The sequence below is a fragment of the Rhyacophila brunnea genome, unplaced genomic scaffold, assembly GCF_057557595.1.
Source record: "Rhyacophila brunnea isolate RB1 unplaced genomic scaffold, BYU_Rbru_1.0 scaffold_21, whole genome shotgun sequence".
Classification (NCBI taxonomy): Eukaryota; Metazoa; Arthropoda; class Insecta; order Trichoptera; family Rhyacophilidae; genus Rhyacophila; species Rhyacophila brunnea.
This window is the reverse complement of record NW_028232871.1, coordinates 5,264,899-5,287,430: the sequence shown is the minus strand read 5'-3', so window position 1 is coordinate 5,287,430 and position 22,532 is coordinate 5,264,899. Positions and strand designations below refer to the sequence as shown.

Genomic DNA, 22,532 nt, shown 5'->3' with positions numbered 1-22,532 from the left:
TTTGTTATCGTAAATATTTCACTATAATAATGTCGACATAAATTATACTAATAGTTTTATAAATCTGTTTAAAAATTAATAAATGCCAAAAATCTTAACACCACTGCACATTTATGTACTGAAATATGACTATATTCTAAAACATTAGAGCGAGAGGTTTAAAAGAATTCTATTTTATGTAATAAAAATACTTTATGCAGTCATCAAATGTTTAAAATAAATATAAAAGATAATAAGGCTTCAAAATTATATAAATAGATTATCTACAACGTTTAACGCTTTCGCTGCTGAATAGATAATGAGATTTTAATTGCCCCCTTTAAAATGCACGTTAATTACATCGATCGGCCGCCTGGTCATTACGCACCGTGTGCGTCTTCAGCGTCCAAAGTATTAAGGAATGTCCAGGATCATGCTTTGAAAATAGAATAAAAGCTCCATTTTGACCTACGCTGAGCATGTCCCCCCTTATGTTAAGTTAAGTTAATTAAGTTAAATTAATTATTAATTAAGATTTCACAGATTCACAGCAGTTAAGTGTCATATTTCGGAAGATACAGATAAAAGAGACAAGTCTAAAAAAGTCTGTTTAAATTGTAACTCTACATAGGCTTTTTTTCACCTACATGGTATTTTTGTGCTATACCTACTATAAATATTCAAACGTGACATTATGTTCTAAAATATATAAAAGGGTTCCATGTTAAAATTTTATTGAGAGACACTGTACTAGTTACTGAGAAAAATTAGATTATTTTGTTTTGTATGTAAACACGTCATATTATGGTTTGAAATAAATACTGCTCGCTTTCTTTATTCCACAATAATTCCGACATTGAAGATAATAGAATCCCGGAATAACAGTTTTATATATTTGTATGTTGTAAAATTTAGCGTATTTTGTGGAGCTTCAAAAAAGTGACAGTTTTTTTTTAAATTAAAAAATATATAATAACGATTAACTCGAACAAGGATTATAATAGCTAATAGAAAATCACAAGAACGGTCAAAAATATCGCAGTAAAAAACAACTTTAATCAGGCTCTGATGGTCGCGAAGCTTTCAGGGGTTGAACTAAATGCGCAACTTAAACCTAGAGATATCAACCAAAACATGAAGAGAATAAAGGAAGAGAGCCCAGGTGCCTCAGCAATTAGGTATAAGCATACATTATAGATTCATCGGTATAAGTCATAGTAGTAACAGAACCATAGTTATCAACACAAAATTGCATTATCAAAATTAACTTTAAAATTAAATTAGCAGGTCGATGAACGAAAACTAACCTGATGGTATTTACCGATTATTTATTTATTTATTTATTTATTTGAAAAAGACACGTTGAGTACATAACAAATTATTAATTCAAGACGTTCACAACATGACATTTAGAATAAAAATTACAAGTAATCAGTTAGGAAAATCAGAAAAAACAAAGTGGAGGAAAAAAAGAAAGCAAAAATAGTTTTATACAAAAGAAATAAAATTTAAGAAAACAACAATGATTCAAAAAATACAAATTAAACAATAAAATAGAATTTAAAAAACAGAATATATAATGGATCGCCAAAAATATCTACATCTCTAGGGAGTGCATTGACCAACCGCACAGCCCTCGCTATTGGTGCCTGGTGAGCCTGACATGAGGAAACAGCTTTCACCCAAAATAGGTCATGGCTGCGACCACGCATGTAATTGACGGGTGTATAAAAATTTAAATTTTCTAGAATATCGGGATTGAAAATGATACCACGTGAGAGCAGGGAAAAATGCTTTAAGAGCAGAAGTGACCTACGAGCTTCAAGAGAATGAAAGGCGAGCATGCCTTGAAGAAAGTTAGTCGGAAAATACTCGTTTGAGAAGGTGTCAAAAGGAAAATAATTATAAACTTTAAAATAGAGATGACGAAGAAATTTTTTCTGAACACGCTCTAAAACAAGCTTATAGGAAACTTCATAAGGACTCCAGATGATGGAGCCATACTCAAGAATACTCCGTACTAACGACACATAGAGTGTACGTAAAACAGTTGGATTCTTGAATGACTTGGCTTGTCTCATGACGAATCCTAGAAGCTTGCTCGCACGCAATGCCGTAGAAGTGATGTGCGAGCGAAATGATAAACGTGAGTCAAACAATATGCCAAGGTCTTTAATTTCTGATTGACGGTTCAGTAATCTATTTGACATATTGTAGTTGAAAATAATTGGAGATCTTGATTTCGAAAAGCTAATACACACACATTTATCAGTATTAAATTCGAGTTTATTTTTTTTCGCCCAAATTTCAATTGAGTTGAGATTATTTTGTAATATGTGACAATCTAATTCACTGTGAATTGACGCATATAATTTGTGTGTCATCAGCACTGGATAGATTCCACCAAGTTGACTGTTCTTACAATGACTTCTCGAAAGCATTTGACAAAATCGAATATGACATCCTGATTGAAAAACTCCAACTTATAAGATTGTCGGATCGATTCTGGAAGTTATTTTAGGAACCGTCTACAATACGTAGCGTACGGCATCTATCTGGTTTTTTTCTTGGTTATTTTCTGGTGTCCCTCAGGGCTCAAACTTGGGGCCATTGTTGACACAATTTTTATAAAGGACATAGCAACGGTCATTAAAAATGGTATGTTTTTGTTGTTCGCTGATGACTTGAAACTTTTCATGGCGGTTGTCACCTTGGACGATGAATGTCGCCAACTCCAAATTGATATAAATAATAATATATTAGATTGGAGCAGGTGTAACCAAATGGACTTAAATATTGATAAATGCAATATTTTATCGTTTACTAGAGCCTCGCGAGTATTATTTTTTCAATGTTCGATGCATTGCAGAGTTCTTTCGTGAATACCATCTGTAAGGGATCTTGGCATTGCGTTTGACAGTAAGCTGACATTTAGTGATCATAATGTGGCTGTCATTAAAAGGCACTAAAAATGTTTGGCTTCGTCTTGCGTACATCCCGGGTCTTTTCGGATGTTACGGTATTAAAAATTGTCTCTAACTCCTTAGTTAGAAGCCAGCTTGAGAGTGGGCCGATTGTTTGGGCCCCGCATCAGTTGGAATACGACCTTATGGTGAAGCGAATTCAAAAGAAAATTTTGAGACTCGTTTATTTGAGGTTGTATGAATGCTATCCGTGGGCCATGGCTTTATCCAACTGGCTCCCTCTTAGGTATGCTTACATACTGTAGTTGAAACACTAGAATATATCTATATTTGGCCACGTATGTTTTCGACTAATACGTGGTGTAAATGAAAGCTTTGCGATTCTAGGTAGTATTGACCTGTGTGTCCCTGATAACTATCTTAAAAATTGGGAGCATCAGTTGTTTTTTCTCACAAGGTGCAAAACTAACATGCCATTGATGATCCCAATTGGGAGGGAAATAACCCTGCCCGACCAAATCGCTCCGGATATTGATATATTCCACCTACGTGAGGATGAGTATGGGTAGTTGTTGTTTTATAAATTCTTAAAATATGGTCAACTTAGCTTTTTCGGTGTACTTTCATGTATCTTCTCTTCTTCGATGGCGCTACAGCTCAAGTCGAGGCTTGGCCTCCTCCACCGCCGTCCTCCAGCCGGAGCGGTCCACCGCACGTCTTTTCCAGTTCCTGATTTTTAGCAGCTGGTTGGCATCTTTTGTAATGTTATCACCTTTTTAGCAGGTGGTTGGTGACTAACATGTATCTTCCTTATAATTTTTGTATTTACTCTTTAAATTGTTTTTCTAATACTTTAATACAGCATATATTTCTTTGATTTTATACCTACTGTTATAATACAATTTCTTTTTTTTTAAATGTCATGTCTTAAATTTATAATTTATAAAGTTCACCAAGTACTTATGTGTAAATAAATAAATTTGAATAATAATTAATATATTACCTATTTTTTTATCAACGAATAATTCACAAGATCCAAGAATGTAACATACTTACTAATTATTGAAGATACATTTTTAAATCTTGTGAATTATTCGTTGAATAAAAAAATGTTAATTACAAATTATTAGCAAGTTCAAGTAAGTTACAACAAAAAATCTTGGAGTGATCCGTGACTATGGTTACCTATTAATTAAAGTAGTACATACTTTGATTTAATATTTAATAGTAGCTCAATTTGGAAAGCCCTTCAGAAAGTATTAATATCCATTAGTTAACATATGTCGCAATTAAGTATGGCGCCTTTGGCATAGTGGTCTATGTGCGTGGGCGCAATACCCGAGAGATGCTGGTTCGAAAGATTTTTTCTATTGGTTATAATAATATATTTTATCAGAAGTGTTTTCAAAATAATGTTTGTTCAATAATTAATACATTATATTTATAATATTATTAATTGATACTTGGAAGGGAACTCTTATCGCTTTTATGAAATTTAAATGTAGGTAATACAATAATAATGTAATAAAGCGATTATTAAAAATATGAGGATTATGCTCGTTGTAATACTGAAAATTGCATTGACCCTTCTTCCTGTTCAGTCAAATCTCGCATGTAGTTATATACGATGAAAATAATGTAGGCACAGTAAACTGAAAACAGAAAAAAATAATGAATAAACAACCACGACAACTAGAGGTATCTGGCGGAAGAATATGAAAGATGGAATTTAAAAAAAATTATCTACTCAGTTTTAAATAATAATTAATACGTAGTTTTCTGAAAACAATAACATACATTATAATCGTTGGGTTGCTGCCAAAAGTTGGTAAGTCGATAATTTAAGCATTTAGAGTTAACAACGGATTATGTGTCTATATGTATGTATTCCAGAAAAAAAAAACAAGTAATATAGATAACGTGTACATAAAGCTCAAATAAATTAGCATTATGCCTGATTTTAAAGGACATGTCAAACTTCAAATTGCAATTACTCCATAACATGATTTTAACACTTACAAATAATGCCTTTAGGTTCAATTATTGTTGAAACTTTAATATCTATCTCTCCAAAGCCACTTACGATACTCATATATTAAACATGGCGTCATACTATAACATTCTGATAAAAAAATGTTATGCCAAAAGTGTGTGACGTAACCACATGGGGTTGCTGCCAAAAGTTGGTAAGTCGACAATTTAGCTATTTAGAGTTAATGACGGATTATGTATCAATTTATAAATATGCATGCTAGCAAAAATTCAAGATAAGTATATAGTATATATATATAAACTTCAAATAAAATTGCAATTACTCCATAACATGATTTTGAGACTAACCAACTTTTGGTAGTAACCCCCATAACAAATAATATTTTTAATATATTTGACAATTCTGAAAGAGAAAAAATACTATTTTCATTATAGTGAATAAAAATAAAAGTATTAAAGCATTATGAAGCAGATTTAGTCAGATTTAATGTAAAAGTGATTTTATTTATAGAATAATATGTCAAACTTTAAAATGGCCATAACTTCACAATATCTTATTGAGATTTACTCAATTATTTAATAATTACGACGAAATTTTACGTAGGTACTTACTAAGGAACACTGAGACAGATACTATTGCTAGATAACCTTCAAAGTGTAGTTGTTTATATTCTTCGTCCGTTGAGACCCAAACAATTCCATTATACATTCCGATAAAAAATACGATAACAGCCATAATGGTAGTAAATAGCATCCACCATTTAAAAAAGCTCATTTTTCTCTGAAAATAAAAAAAAATAATTGACAGTAATTCGATGACTAGTACTCTTCTCTCAAAACAAGTGTATAACCTAAAGCTCAAATTTCACTGATAGATTCTCAGTCTAACGCTCCCGATCGTATAAGTTACTTTTGAGTCGTTCCCTGTAGTCGTGATCGAATTGGAATAAATCAAATTTTTTTGGGAATGATAGTGCCGAAGATTACCGAAAACGTACGAAAATATCCGAATTTACCTTGGGCTTTTAAGCTGTTCTGTCTTGTTTAACATAACTACGCAAATTTGACTTTTACATAATGAAGGCTGGCAGCTGAATCGTTCCTTGTAATTGGTATTTAAAGTCGACGAACGATCACCATGATCGTTGAATCTGGTTGGGTCTACGAGTCTTCTGGTGTAATTAAGGCTATACCTCAGTTGAGGCATGGTCTAAGAAGATCGTGACTAGGCGATGCACGGATTGCGGGTCACGGGTGTAAATGACGCAAGCCAAACGAAATACAATTTGTCATAAAATTTCAACATGCGTCCTTTTTATGTTATGTTTATTATTATATTCGTAATAATAATAGTATATTCATTGACATGTTTTCTTTTTTAAGTACATACGTAAAGTTTTTTAGTCATATTTACACGATTTAAGAATATTTTCATCCGACACCATGACAAAACGAATCGACGTGCAGACACATCGACTATCGCCCTCCGAATGGCAACGCGGCCGTAATTTCGTTCCACATATAGTTGAAAATTATTTGCCGTTTCACTTATGTACGCTCGACTTAAGCCGTTAGTTGTACTTACTAATACCAGAGCAGAATTTTTGGTAGGTTCCTCTACTTATCGCTAAGGTTATTAAAGGCAGTGTGACCCTCCACAGTAGCGTTTTCCAAATTAATGGTGTTCAAGGTTTTTTTAAGCTGTCAATTTATTATATTAACATTCTTTACATTTTATTATATTAACATGGGTTTATAACCGAACACAGCTGTTCTACAATATATACGCCCGTCAATCAGTACCTATATTATATTTCACATTTACTTCAGTTTAGTTATAACTTATAACATCTTTACATAAAATATACTCATTCGGAAAATTTTATGATAAGGGGGGGGGGATTATTTTTTGCGGGGGGCTTGGGCAGAATTTGAAGTTAAGTCACTAGTTTCGTAAGTTAGTAAGATAATGTTTTTTATTAAGGATTGAGAATTATTATGCCCAACGCTTCATACAAAAATAAAATAACTTCGTTAGAACTTAAATATTATGCACAATTAAATCTTTATTTAAGTGTGCATTTTTGAATTCTTACCAAGTATTAAAATAATAATTATATAACATACATAACTTTGAAAACACTTCTGATAAAATATATTATAACCAATAGCAGGAATCGAACCTGCATCTCTCGTGTTTCGCGCCCGTGCACATAGACCAATATGCTAAAGGCGCCATAATTCAATGCGACAAATTTTAACTAATGGCTCTTAATACTATCTGAAGCGCTTTCCAAACTATTGGCGATCGGCTTTTGTATTTTAAATCAAAGTAGGTATTAAGTACTTTAATTACTAACCGACGTCACGGATCACTCCAAGATTTTTATATTGTAACTTACTTGAACTTGCTAATAATTTTTAAATTCTTAACTATTTTTTTTATTCAACCAATAATTCACAAGATTTAAGAATGTAACATTCTAATAATTATTGAACAATAATTCAATTCAATTTGTTCAATACTTAATTAGAATGCAACATTCTTAAATCTTGTGAATTATTCGTTGAATAAAAAAATAGTTAAGTAATTAAAAATAATATTATATGAGTATGAAATATATATTTTAAAAGTACTTATAAATTCACGAACGTTTATTAATCTTCGAATTTCATTCAATTCCGTAGCGCCCAGTTGTCCCGGCGCCAAATCGTTCTAGACCCGTAATTTTTATACAAACCTTGATAATTTACTTATGTACATACCTTATATATGCCTATCATCAGAAGTATTGTCAGTAAAATTCCAAAGCTGGATGAAATTAACATTTCTATGGCTGTTATCCTGATCATTTTATATATTCTCGTATGCGTTTCAGCGAGCATCATTCCATAGATTAATACAAGAATGGAACATACCTGAAATTAAAAAATAGCATTTATAGGTACCAAAATATAGTACCTACCTAATGTTATTCTTCTCAGTCTGGTTCTAATGAAAGGGTCAAAGATTCGAATCGCGTATGTGGAAAATTAACATGTAGTTTTCAATGTGTTTTTGGATCCATATCAGTAGCAAAGGGTGGACGTATGCTGTTAAGACGATACTTCAGTGAAACGGCAAATAATTTTCAACTATAGGCGTCACGAAATTTTGGACTCGCTGGCACTCGGAGACCGAACTTCAAGGTGTGAATACGTAATTTGTTTCGTGATGGCGACGGGGGTATTAATTCTTAAATCGTGTAAAGATGACTAAAAACGTTACCCATTTACTTTAAAAAGAAAACAATATGTCAATGAATATATTATTGTTACTAATAGAACATACGTTAAAGTGCCCACCACCACCCGCCATATATGCACGGCCGCTTTCTATGACGCTTTAAGCGTGTCTGAAAGAAGTGATTTTAAGTGCTCATTCCTTCCCGAGACGGAGCCGCATGGGACTGATGCTGCAACTATGCACCGTAGTGCCTAAAGAAGAAAGTTAAGAAAGATTTTTTTTTGTTTTTTGGACTGGCTCTGCTGTCCGCTGACGTTAAGCGCTTTGTGTACCCATAAACAAAACATTAAATGGACGCATGTTGCATTTGTATGACAAATTTTATTTCGTTCGGCATGCGTTATTTGCACCCGCAACATTTTCATTGAACTAAGAAAACAAATTGCAGACGGTGCTGGTTAGTTTTTAAAATTCAATTAAACCCTGCGTAGACCAAACCATAATTATCTAGGTATGCTATGGACGACCCGACAAAAATAATGCATATTTTTCAGTCTTACTTATTTGTTTTCGTTGAATTAAGAATACATATCACGGATGGTGTTAGTTAGTTTTAAATTCATTAAGCCCTGCCTAACCAAACCACAATCCATACAAAATATTCGGTACTGTTCGGTTATCAGGAATACAGCGGAAAACACATTTTGAAAATAGCCGATAAACTGGATTATTTGTTAGGTTAACCTAACCAAACCTAACCTAACCTAAACTAACCCAAACTAACAAATAATCCAGTATATCTGGTATTTTCAAAATGTGTTTTCCTCTGTATTCCTGATAACCGAACAGTACCAAATATTCTTTTATCTATGAAGGTCGCGCGGCTTAAGTGTCGGCCTATAGCGTCGTGGGTCCCAGGTTCGAATCCTGGGACTGACAAGCACACATATTGTTTTTCAATTTGTGTATCAATCATAGTATGGACCTAATAAGTTGAGCAACTGGCTGACATCCATTTCTCGTAAAAACAAAATCTGTTAATACAAACCTCCACTCTGTGGCGACCCATATGATCTTATTAGGATTGGACACGGTCGAAAAAAATCTAAGTATAAAAAAAACTAAAGTTATTTACGATTAAATGGTATAATTTTGGATATTTTATAGATAAACGATTTGTTTTTCTATTATCTCCTATGGTTTAGATTAGGTAGTGTTTAATTGAATTCTAAAAACTAATACACACTATCTACACATTGTAGTCATAATTTAATCTTAACAAATACATTCAGCTGCCAAAGTTTAGTGTACATTATTTATGTCAGATCCAGCCTACCTCGACCCTTCGCCACTGATCCATATCATGGACCCAATAGGTTGACATAGTGTCAAACGCAAACATAATCGTGTGACGCCAATAAATACATCGGATTTTAAAACCAATGAAAAAAGGTTAAAATCAATGAAATAAAAAATATATTATTGTGGGATAGGTGCTTTTGGGTGACGAGGGAATCACGTGAGGGCAGTTTTTATATTATATTTATTTAAATTGATTGTATATAATGTTAATTTAGATGTGACTATGCGTGTGCCTTCTAACGAGGCCTGCAGTAAGCTAAGTTTAGTGGGACGCTACATGACCCCCCTCGTAGTGAAATGAGTAATATAATGAGATCGTAGCATTGTGATAGTATTTTTGTGTGACATAATAACTCTCACTTATTCGATGCTACTTATACAATGAGCATAATAAATTAATATGTACTTAATTATTACATTATAAATGAGTTACCATATTCACCCAGGCAATCAACAGTGAGCCTGACCTCAAGTTGCAGCCACAGCAGCAAATTTTTACACGCGGAATCTTCATTTCGCCGATGAGTATGTAGTTCTGAGTATGTATTATAAAATCAAGTCTGAAATGAAAAACATTTTCTCAAATAACAATTATTAGTCAATTAAGTCGAATGTCAAACCCCGTATCTGACCTATATGACGAAAATGACTTTTTAAAACTAAAAACAACAAAAATACTGTCCTTCGACTGCGAAATTTCTATATCTGTAGTTATTTTAACAAAAATGATACAGCCATTTTAGTAATTTCCTGTATCTCAACATTGCAGAAATAAACCTGTAATAGCCCGTATCTTGCCTCTAAGCTGCCAAGCGTGTTGTATGACGTGTGTCGAATTTAGCTTCATAATGTCACTTTCGAATTATTTAAAAAGTAAAACAGTAAGTAATATAACATTGCATGTTAATCTTTATATATATCTATATGTCACATTTTATTGGATGTTATCATTACATTAGGCGATATGTGAGTTGCGTTACCACTTGTTACATTACGGGTTATCGGCATGCTATGTAGTTACAACAAGTGTAAACTATTTATTTATTTAAGAATACAAAACATTGTGGACATAACAAATCTAAATTCAAGACGTACACAACATGAGATTTACATTATAAGTCAAACATTACCCTCACAAGAGAGAAGAGAATATAGAAAAAGAAATATATAAATAATAACAATAATAATAACAAAAAAAAAAAAAATCAAAACATACTTAAGTATAATTTAATACAGAAAATATAATTTTTGAGAACGGAAAATATACAATTTTATACAGAAAAATACAGTTTCAAAAATAAAATGCAAAGTACATCATTGAAAATGTCTATGTCTTTAGGGAGCGCATTTACTAGTCTTGCACCCCTCGCTAATAGTGCCTGATAGGCTTGACGCGAGGAAACGGTTCCAATCCAGAATAAATCATGACTGCGACCACGTAGGTAATTGACAGGCGCATGGAAATTCAAATTCATTAGGACACCGGGATTGGAAACCATCCCTCGCGATAACAGGCAAAAGTGTTTCAACAGCAGAAGAGACCGACGAGATTCAAGAGAGTGAAAAGTAAGCATGCCTTGTAGAAAGGCAGTCGGAAAATAATCATCTGACGAATTTGACTATTAACAGTCAGATATGGGATATTAAATATTTTTTTAACTTCCACTCCTTCCACTTCTAATCCTAACTTACTTAGCCTCCACTCTGCGTAGGCCCATATGATCTTATTAGGGTCGGGCATGGTCAAAGAAGAAGAAACGGAACAATTGAAACTGATCGAATAAAAATAGTCAGTTTTTCAAATCAATTAAAGCCAGTACCTCTTTACAGACTTACAAACTCAAGATCAAAGAGAATTTTTGAGACTTTATCATAAATGCTGTATGGATATCATGTAGGTATATTTTGGCACTATTTAACCAAGTTCTTTTGGGTATGCTTAGGTAGTGTTGTTAAAAATTTAGAAAATATCTTTTTTCTATGTATTTTTACTGACTTATACGTGCTGTAAACTTGAACTCTGTCGTTAATACAAGTGTTTATTTGTACCTATGTAATTATTAAGTTCTCCAAATATACATAAGTACCTAATTAGTATTCTATCACTGATGCCAATTTGGAGGCCAACAATTGCATCAATCAAAATAATCGTCTCGGATATCGATGTATTCCACGTATGTGAGTGAATTTAATTGGACGTTGTTTTTAAATTTCTTAAAATATGACTTTTTAACTCACTTGATGGCTTCCTTACTGTTCACTGTATTTTTCACTACCTATATTGTTTACTTTATAACGTGTTTAAATTTAAAGTAAATGTCATGTTGTGAACATAAGTACTAATGTCCATTAAGTGTAAAAATAAATTTTATTTATATTCAAATTAGACTGCGACAACAACTACCTAATTGTTATCAAAAATAATCGATGAAGTTATTTATCATTTAAACGTGACCTTTCGAGTGACTAGCTAGCGTTTCTCAAATGGGTTTCACTAAGTGCTTGAGTTCCGCGAAAACATATATTTAAAAAAATACATATCTACCTATTAATAGACAACAAAAGAAAAATACAGTTTTAATAGATATTATTTTTTTTAAATAGTAAAGGTTAGTTGATAATTATTATTAAAGGACAGGAGAAAATCATGAGGTTAGGTCGCGTGTTTTGGATCACCAAGACCTAGAAGGCAGGTGTAATGTGAAAGAGGTAGGGCACAGCTGACTCTATTACAAGTAGGGTTGGGTATTTCCCGAGAAAATCTCAATCTCGAGATTCGGGATTTCCAGAAAAGAATTCTCGAGATATCGGGAAATTAAAAAAAAACTGTAAAAAATCCTAAAATCAGTGTAAAAACACACATTCCAAAAAAATATGTTTTTTTTTTATTCATGTAAGAAGACAAACAAATAAAAGTAGGAAAACAAAAATAATTCAAAATATTACTTATTAAAATATAATCTCAAAAAACACAGAATGTCAATCGCTGCGTCTGACAATCGCGTACATTTGTTTTTGAAACGCAAAATTCCCTGACGTTGAAAAATTGCGCTCATTGTGAGTCGAAGTAGGCTTAATTATGTTAAATGCCCCGATCAGTATGTGAATGTTTTTATATTGAAAAATCGCTTTTCAATTAATATTTGATAATAAAGAAATCCCGGTTCCCGAGAAAAGATTTTCTAGATCCGGGATTTCCCGAAATGTTAAAAATTTCAATTCTCGAGATTCCAGATTTAAAATCTCGAAAATTTCTCGAGAATTCCCGTCGGGAAATTCCCGAAACCCAACTCTAATTGTAAGCCGAAGCATTCGGAAACTTAATAACAACGATTGGTCCTACCTTTACTGCACCTCCCGTTGCTGTCTATGGATGACCTATCAATGAGTGCTCATACTGACGCGTATGTCGTGTTCACTTGTCAAAGCTGATTTTTCCAGACTTTGGAGTTCATAAATGTGCGCTGGGTAGGGCCGTCAAATACGCATAGCTACTTTTTGTCAGAATATTTTTCCATAGTTGGAAGATTTGCTGGTTGATGACGACAGTGCATTCGTTTTTTTATTTGTTGTTTTAGAATAAATATAATAATAACCTAAATAATATACCGATCAATAAATATGTACAGTATTTTGAAGTTGTTGAAAACATCCAGCAATAATGTTGAACAAACACTTACTACTTTTAATGCATTCCGAACTAAATAATAATATCCTATCGTGAAATGAGGCGAGATTAGACCAATGCTATATTCAAACTTTTTGCACATAATTATTGTTTTTTGCCTCAAATCCACAAAGTTCACTAGGTATATAAATTTTGTGTTATATCATGATTATTGTTTTCAAGGCCTAAAACTAAGCAAATCATTTTAAAATGTCTACAGCTGATATTTCTATTAGACAACTGATAGGTACACTATTACCAAGTGAGGGGTTTTTGTTATATTATACATTCCTACTGTACCTACATCAAAGAGATTGGACTCCTCCGTCTTCAATCTCTTTGACCTACATACAAGAATAAAAAATATAATTGCGTCATATATCTAGGTAAGTATTATATTTCTAAATTATATAGGTATACATTTTTAATTGTCAGTAATAATTTTCATACACGTGGTTTAAGGAAAATTTTGCTGAAAAATTTAATATACGTGGGTGATAAACAAACAACACATTCGTAATCAAAACAACAAATTGACAGAAAATCATATAATGTTTAATTTTAATAAATTTGATGTAAATAGTAAAATATAATCCAAATAAACATTTATTTTTATTTTTAATCGACCGCAGCAACCCCAGATAATATAATATCTACGAGCCGCCACTGCCTATATCTACAAATACCATATTATCACAGAGCTGCCAACTTATTCGAGACGACATAATATGGGCATAAAGTAAAACGTGCCACCAGTGACGTCTCTTTTCCCACTGAATAATGAAATCCATCTCACGTCACGTCACAAAATATATAAACAAATGCCTAGTCACATATTATTATAATCTTATAACTGATCATTAATTGATTGTGGAAAGGTAATTCTTATTACATTTATCAAAATTAATAATTTAAATAAATTTACAGCAAGGGTCGAAATGAACCGGAATGCAACTCTGGGTTATGAAATACCTGAGAGTATCGCTCCGTCTCATAAAAAATTGAATATTGTGTTCCGGTTCGTGAATTATTAAAAAGTTATTAAGTTCACTTAATTTATACCTACATATTATTTAAAAGGATTTTAACTTTCAATACAAAATATCGCACTCATGGTGAAAAAATATTAATTATGATGTGTCGTAAAGCCCATTTTTTGACTGCGGCGCTGACAATTTTGCATTCCCTCACCTTGCCTGTCAAAAATTCAATTTTTTTTATTATATTTGATAGTCTAAGCTACGATATTTAAGTATACACCAAAGAAATCTAACACACTTTTTTATAATACACATATTATAATAATATAAATATTAGGATATTATATTCAGTAACTTATCGAGCGCTCCGGTTCGTAAAATTATCCATTTTGAGCGCTGATATAATAATAATGTAACTTAAAAAATATTGGTGTTACGCTTGTTGTAACACTGAAAACTGCATTGTCCCTTCTTCTCGTTCATTCAAATGTCGCATGTAGTTGAATATAACGAAAATGCTGTAGGTAAAATAAACTGTAAACAGAAAAAGAAAAGATATTAATATTAATTAATTAATGAAATTTTGACAACTAAAAACAAAAATAAGAAAAATATTTTTACAAATTTATAGCTGATAAACAATTAAAAAATATATAGGTATTATTAAAAAGTATTTAGATAGGTTAATAAGTTCTCTCGAATGCAGTTATGTGATAAGATATTAGGATAAATTCATTGTTTTAGTGTGTTCTTAAGGGGGAGAGGCATGCCAGTAGAGAACCTAGCGGAAAAATACGAAGCTTGCAATTTGAGATTTTTTTTCGATAATTTACAATTTCAACTTTACTGTATTAATTAATAAATATGTGTCTGAAAACATTAAAAAGATTTTTCGTTTTTTTTTAATTTAAAGATAAATTTACAATTGTAAAAGAATGTAATAAAAAGTGAATTCGTTGTAGGGTCACATTTTATTATGACATTATATTTTATAGTCATATTTATTATTAAAATTTAGTTTATTCTTTTAGATTTTTCGTCGTTTAGATTTTTGACTAATTCATCGTTTAAATATTTTTTATATTTATTTTAAAAAACATCGATTTTTATAAAAAATATAAATGTGTATTACTTGAAATCCTTTTTATTTATATCAAATTTTATTTTAGGCGTGGTCCAATATTGAAGCTCGATTCGATATAAATAAAAAGGATTTCAAGTTATACACATTTATATTTTTATAAAAATCGATGTTTTTTAAAATAAATATAAAAAATATTAAAACGATGAATTAGTCAAAAATCTAAACAACAAAAAATCTATAACTTAATAAACTAAATTTTAATAATAAATATGACCATAAAATATAATGTAATAATAAGATGTGACCCTGCAACGAATTCACATTTTATTACATTTTATTACAATTGTAAGTTTATCTTTAAATTAAAAAAAAATTAAAAATCTTTTTAATGTTTTCAGATACATATTTATTAATTAATTAATACAGTTGAAATTGTAAATTATCAAAAAAAATCTCAAATTGCAAGCTTCGTATTTTTCCGCTAGGTTCTCTTCTGGCGTGCCTCTCCCACGGCGATGTCTTTACATACCAAAGGCAAATAGCGGAAAAAATATGAAACTTGCAATTTGAGACCTTTTTTCTATGATTTACAATAACATCAACTATTGATTAATAAATATAAACTTATCTGAAAACATAAAAAAGAAAAATATTTTTTTTTTTATTTTAAGTGAAGGATACAGTTACAATTATTATTATTGAAGACCACAAGCAAAAATATCATTCTATATCACATCTGTATCATTTTGAGTAAGTAAATCGATTTTTAATGTTTAAAACTCTGAATAATTTAAGATACCCAAGCACGAATCGAATCGCGAAAATACCTTTCAATAAAATTCTTCCGTTATCATAATATATTATAGTTCTAGATTTTTTTTGCGCATAGTAAATGGATATGAACGTCATTTCTAGTTATTGATTGGTATATTTTTATATTATAATCAATGACATTTGACACATTTGGTTAGTTTCATTAGTTGCAAAAAACACCATCGGAGCGCGATCATCTATTTTGACCATAGATAATATATGTAGGTACATTTTGACCAATGCATGAGCATTTGACACATTTAGTTTAGTTGCAAAAAATACCACCGTAGCGATACTATCTAATTTGTCCAATGCATGAAATAGGCAGAAAAATTACTGCCGAATTCACGCACTCGCCAGATATTTTGTCTAATTCATGAATAAGGCAACGGGCTTGCATTTTTCATGATTTAGGCAAAATTTTGCCCATTTCATGTAATAGTCAATTTTGCACATTCAGCGTAACATATATAAAAATCTATTTATTATATAAGGTAAAAAAATACTGAGCTACTTTTGCGATTGGTTAAATTATAAATAACTTTGTTACTTTGTCTGATTTCAATATTATTTTCATAGAGTGACTTTTATGAGATTCAAAAATAGAGAGAAGCCCTTTTACTTTTAACCTTCTCAATTACCGATTTTTATTTAGGTACTTACTCAGGTATACTGATACGATTGTTATTGTAAAATAACCTTCATCGTTTACATAGGGGTTAACCGATGAGATCAAGATGACTCCAGCGTACAATCCGATGAAAAAGATAATAATAGTCATAAGGGTTGTCAATATCATCCACCATTTAAATAAGCTTGTTTTACCCTGAAAATCAAAAAAAAATGAATTATTGTATGTGATGTGCACTTTGATCACTAACCAGTGGCGGACTTACGGCTGCGGAGGCACAAGGTACTGATTAGAGACCCCCCGAAAAAAAAACACAAACCATAAATTCCAACAATGTACGTTTTTTCTAGTCACATCCTGTAAGAGGCTGTAAGTAACTAAACGTAAATATTATTAAAGATGTTCTGTGCATGTACGTATCTGTTTGCGTGGATGTAAGCCCCTTTGATGTTAGTTGCAGAGGTTTTGTTATTCACCTTTTCAAGATTTTAGTTTAAAATATTTGTATAATTGCTTTGAACTGGTTCAAAGTCCCCTTCTAAATCTTATCGATTAAATCTAAATCGATTACGTTATTTGCGTCAAAGAAAATTGCCACTGTGATTAGCACACTTATCGCAAATATACGTTTATAGTTCTACTCAGGTCTTTGAACCGTTATTTTTTTTCGTTTCGGTTTTCGTTCAGTTCCAAGTGATAGTTTTACACCTTCGACAACTGAAGTGGAGAGTAAGATCATGTAAAGGCGCGTGTTTGAACATGTACTGAACCGAAAAAAAATATTGGTTTTTGTTCCGACAAAATATATAATGGTTCAGTTCCGGTTCGAAGCCGTGGTTTTCATATTGCTGTATTAGGTACTGTAATTATTGCACACGGACATTCGACTCGACATCGACATATTAACCCCAACTCATAAATTTCAACAATGCCTGCATTGACTTGTCTACTACGCGACATAATACGTGAAAATGTCAAAAAATTCAAACCTGATAAATGTCATTTTACACAATTATTAACATAATAATGACAAAACAGTAATTAGGTATCGGTGCTAGAGAAAAATATGTTTTTTTTGCACTGTTGGAATGGTTTTACAGAAAAATTACAGAAGCCTGGAAGAATATTTATAATAGTTAAAAGTTCTGACATTTTATACATACCTTATAGATGCTTATCATCAGAAGTAACGCCAGTACTATTCCAAAGATTGACGAAATTAACATTTCTATTTTGATCCTATTCAATACTCTGATATACAAATCTGCGAGTATTGGTACATAGACTAATGCAATAATGGAACATACCTGAAATAAAAAAAATATATAATTCTATTTATTATGTAGATGAAGTCTACTGTATTTTATGTATGTAGGTCCATTCAATCCATTGGATATCAGCCAATATCTAATCAGATTGTAAATATCATAAAAGAAAGGTAAAAACTGTAATAAATTATTGTCTTTTGCGCGATATTTAGTATAAATTCTCAGTACGGCTACCAAATTTAAACACAATTATTATGTAATATCATCAGTAGCCTGATGATGAGTACCTCTGCTACACGGAAGTAGATTGGAACATGTATTTGTCTGAGAGCAATTGACCACATTCCGATGTACTTCCATGTAGCAGAGGTACTCAGCATTTACCCACTAACCAAATATTTTTTTCAAAATTGATTTTTTTACCCAGTCTCTCAAAAGGTTACCCACCACTGATGTAGAGGGTTTTTTTTACTTTTTAAAATTAAATTAAAACCTCCAAAAAATCTAAGTCATATTAAATAATAGTCAAAAATATTCATTTATTTATTAAATATCTAAAATTATGCCATTAAACCAAACACAATTTTAGATATTTTATTTATATTCACTTATTAACGTATATTTGGTTAAAAATATAAATTAATAATTTAAGAAATACAATATATTAGTAATAAAAATAAATAAAATATAAAAATATATGTCGGAAGTTGGATTCGAACTCACGCCTGCAGAACTTTAATTCGAAATTATTGCAGCCTTAGACCTCTAGGCCACCGTGCTTGTCACGATGATGTGAAAAATTGTAATAAAATAGTAATGGTAACATTTCTGCGTTACATTCGAATTTATGCACACAATTTTAATATCACGTCAAGCGGTAAAACATAATAATATACGTCATGTTAAAAATATATAAAAAGGATTTACCATATTCAACCAGGCAATCACTAGTGCACCCGACTTCAAGTCGCAGCCACAACAGCAAATATTCACGCGCGGTATCTTCATTTTGCTGACGAGTATATTGTAATTCTGAAGATTATAAAATCTGAAATTGAGAAACATTTTGAATAAGTATAAAAATTTCAGGGAACTAAAAGTCATATTACATGGCAGCTGATTCTTAGGCCAATCGTCTGCAACGATCACATCCGATCGTTGCAAAGACTTTCTTAAGGCTATACCTCAGTTGAGGCATGGTCTAAAAAGATCGTGACTAGGCGATGCGTGGATTGTGCAGATGACGCGTGCCAAACGAAATATAATTTGTCATATAAATCCAACATGCGTCCATTTAATGTTCTGTTTATTGTTCTATTAGTAACAATAATAATATATTCATTGGCATGTTTTCTTTTTCAAGTAAATGGGTTACGTTTTTTAGTTATATTTACACGATTTAAGAATTAATACCCCCGTCGCCATCACGAAACAAATTGACGTGTTCACAGCTCTACTCACCGATTGCCAGCGAGTCCAAAATTTCGTCGCACCTATAGTTGAAAATTATTTGCCGTTTCACTGAAGTATGACGTTGTTCCCTGGAGACATGACGAATTCATCGCTTGAAATGGAAAAAATACGAACCGGAGCGCCCGATAATTTCTCAAAAATATTCACCTAATTTATGCAATTGTATACGTTTTGACGTAGGCATCAACGACAAGTTGCGAAAAATGTATTGCGTCGCATGGAGAAGTTAACATACTATTTTAACATTCGATATCTTTGAAAGTGTTAATAATTTTTCAATAAGAAATGTATTCAACTCGACTGGAAAATCTTGAGGGTACATTCGAACTTTGTTATTACGAGGAAGATGGGACCGACTTAATTTGCTCGTTATAAGCATTACTCATTATATAACATTTTTTGCGCCAAGTTCTATTTAAGAATAGAACATAAAAAAATCTGAAAACCATCGTAAAAATCCCCGAAACAAGCATGGCATTCATAAACTACATAAGAAGTTTTTTTTACATGCAACTTCAACCATATGCGTGGATACTTTTTCAATGTTGTCGGCGAAGACACCAATTAGGTACTTACTTAAACACTTAACTAGTGTCATAAACGTAATCAAATCCCGGCGGCATCGGTCTAGTTAACTGCCCGGTCGGATTTTATTGCTTAGGGCCGAAAATGTTGTTTTTAAACGATCGACACATCAACAGTTTTGCTCGCTATACCCGAGAAGTAGCTATAAAAGTGAATAAATGTATGGGGAAAATCATAAACGAAAATGTCAACGAATGTTTCGTCTTTACATCCGAGATCTCGCTATTTCCGTGATCGTAATAACCAAGTTCGACTGTATTTATAAATTTAAGTGAAAATGTCAGACAATGAAATCAATAAAAGCGGGTTTTACGCTTGATATTCATGGGGTCTTAAAAATCCCTCAGCGTAATAAAAATATAATATTATAGGATTAATGACAGTAGAAACGAAAGAATTGACAATCCTTGAATAAAAATATTTACATACATTATTCAACTAACTTTTTTGGACATGCCTACATATTACTGTAGTTTAAAATTTAGTTATTTTATTTTGCTATCGATTTTAGGTATGTGTAAATACAAATTCTGCTAATATTACAAGTATCTATCTAAATGTCGCTGATAACTTATTATTTGAAAAAAAAAAACGAAAGCATCAGTTATATGTAGATTGTAGAACTAGCTTGCGATTGGTGATGACAATTGGCAGGGCAATGGTTGTATTTAAATATGACATTTTAACTCACTTGGTATCCTCTTTACTGTTCACTGTATTTTTTACGGTCCTTTCTGTATTTCTCACTGTATTATTTACTTTATAACGTGTTTAAATGTAAACTAAATGCCATGTTGTGAACAGGTTGAATTAACGATTTGTAATATCCAAAATGTGTCAAAATAAATGAATTTATATTGAAATGAATATTATATTATAAAAATTAATGACCTACGAGTATGACCGTATTATTTATCATTCAACCTCTATCACCTCTCGAATGAGTAGTTCAGTGTTTATCAAATGTAGATTCGCGGAGAAGTCCTTAGTAGGGATTGCAATACCGGTATTTCGAAACCGGTATTCCAGTATTTATCAATACCGAAATACCGGTTTTAAAAATCCAAAATACCGAAATTTTTGGTATTAAGAAAGCACACTCGTTCACGTTTCTGAAAATGAACTATGAGTTATATGCTGCTAAAATGTAAATGTATTGAGTGAATCCAACAGAGGTGAAAAAATAATAATACAAATTTCATCAAATATATTTATATACTTAAGTAATTGTCGCGATGAATTATCATAATATTATTTCGAAAAAGAAAATATGCTAAAATGTTCAATTATTCTATAATTATTGATGACTGTACAAGCGTTGAATTTAAGAAGCTTTTCCTGCAGCCGGACTCATTTTCACTTAATGAACTTTGAGGGCTTTAATTAAAATTATCAATATATTCAAATTATGTGTAAAAAAATCACTAGTTCTACAATTATGATCAATAAATATTTTTAAATGTCAACATAATAAATGTAGGTTTTTGCTATAAGATAATATTTTAAAAAGATTTTCATTTCTATATTTATTGATAAGCACCTACTTCTGTTTTTTTAATATCTAAGAAATACCGGTATTAATACCGGTATTCAATAAAAAATACCGAAAAACCGGTATTGACATTTTCATTTGGTATTGCAATCCCTAATCCTTGGGTTCCGCGAAAGAGCATATATTTTTTTAATATATACCTATTTATTAAGTTTAAAATATTGTACCTGCGTTCATATAGGGAGAACGAGACTTATGCTAGGTTACTTTTAGTATACACATTGTGTACTAATTGCATTTTTAATAATTGATATCCAGAAACTGCAGATTTCGTCTACTGTTAATTACTACACTTACCATCCTAAACACTAGAAAACGTTTGTGAAATTTTAACTTACGAGTTTGGATCTTATTTTTTAACGGTAGGAAATCAATCCTCAGTATTATACAGTTGGCAAATTAAATTATATGCATAGCTAGTCCATTTCGAAAAATATTCATAATAATTAACTTTTGATTTTATAAGACAGAGGATGGCAGTGGGTTCAGACAATCTAGTAGGTGCCATTGATTTTCATATTTACCCTAACTTTTCCGGGTACATTACTCATGCCTAGATACTCCACATTTTGAGTCTAGCGATGAACATCCTGCCTGCAGTTTATTATGGGTGCTTACGAGTTATTGTGAACTCGCCTCTACAAGTAGTTAACTAATGCATGAAGTCTAACGGTCATAATTATTAATATCTTTATTATCCTTCTGTGTCGTATGCGATGATGATCGATGTATGAAATGATTACCTATGGCTGCCAATGGTTTTTCACTGATACAGGCTTTGCGTGCGGTAGAATGCCGAGTGAAAAGGGAACAAATCGTTAAGTAGGCTGCCCGACAGCCAAATCACCCAGGTCACAATCCTCAATCATGAAGTCCTAACAAATGAAGAAGAAGACGAAAAAGATCTTCTTTCCATCTGTATGTCACCGTACCTGTATCTATGCGAGCAAACAAAACTACCACTACAACTACACGGCGCTTTTAAAGTACACCTGT

At 31.7% G+C, this 22,532-nt stretch overlaps 2 protein-coding genes across 3 annotated transcripts; both read right to left on the bottom strand.

Moving 5' to 3' along the window:
• Positions 1 to 4,088: 4,088 nt before the first annotated feature.
• Positions 4,089 to 11,855, bottom strand: LOC147070634 (uncharacterized). Of its 2 annotated transcripts, none has more exons than XM_085948856.1 (5): positions 11,571 to 11,835; positions 9,917 to 10,043; positions 7,662 to 7,814; positions 5,508 to 5,676; positions 4,089 to 4,555 (listed from the first exon to the last, which is right to left on the bottom strand). In XM_085948856.1, exons 2-5 carry the CDS (start codon positions 9,995 to 9,997, stop codon positions 4,455 to 4,457), a joined length of 504 nt encoding a protein of 167 aa, XP_085804982.1. In that variant the 5' UTR covers positions 9,998 to 10,043; positions 11,571 to 11,835; the 3' UTR covers positions 4,089 to 4,454. The 2 variants fall into 2 exon arrangements, with proteins under 2 accessions (XP_085804982.1, XP_085804981.1); XM_085948855.1 differs by having other exon boundaries at positions 4,090 to 4,555; positions 11,722 to 11,855.
• A 1,815-nt stretch (positions 11,856 to 13,670) lies between these two features.
• On the bottom strand, positions 13,671 to 20,813 carry LOC147070633 (uncharacterized). The gene is made up of 5 exons (XM_085949014.1): positions 20,676 to 20,813; positions 18,854 to 18,974; positions 17,822 to 17,965; positions 16,691 to 16,853; positions 13,671 to 14,664 (listed from the first exon to the last, which is right to left on the bottom strand). The coding sequence occupies exons 2-5, from the start codon at positions 18,932 to 18,934 to the stop codon at positions 14,564 to 14,566; spliced, it is 489 nt and encodes a 162-aa protein (XP_085805140.1). The 5' UTR covers positions 18,935 to 18,974; positions 20,676 to 20,813; the 3' UTR covers positions 13,671 to 14,563.
• Between the last annotated feature and the right edge of the window lie 1,719 nt (positions 20,814 to 22,532).

Excerpts from the sequence above, each read along its gene's own strand:
- LOC147070634 (XM_085948855.1), bottom strand. The coding sequence starts at position 9,997 with ATGAAGATTCCGCGTGTAAAAATTTGCTGCTGTGGCTGCAACTTGAGG. Across the intron at positions 7,815-9,916 it reads TGATTGCCTGGGTGAATATG|GTATGTTCCATTCTTGTATT; the intron begins GTAACTCATTTA and ends TTTTAATTTCAG. Across the intron at positions 4,556-5,507 it reads ATCTGTCTCAGTGTTCCTTA|TTTACTGTGCCTACATTATT; the intron begins GTAAGTACCTAC and ends TTCTGTTTTCAG.
- LOC147070633 (XM_085949014.1), bottom strand. The coding sequence starts at position 18,934 with ATGAAGATACCGCGCGTGAATATTTGCTGTTGTGGCTGCGACTTGAAG. Across the intron at positions 17,966-18,853 it reads TGATTGCCTGGTTGAATATG|GTATGTTCCATTATTGCATT; the intron begins GTAAATCCTTTT and ends TTTTTATTTCAG. Across the intron at positions 14,665-16,690 it reads AATCGTATCAGTATACCTGA|TTTATTTTACCTACAGCATT; the intron begins GTAAGTACCTAA and ends TTCTGTTTACAG.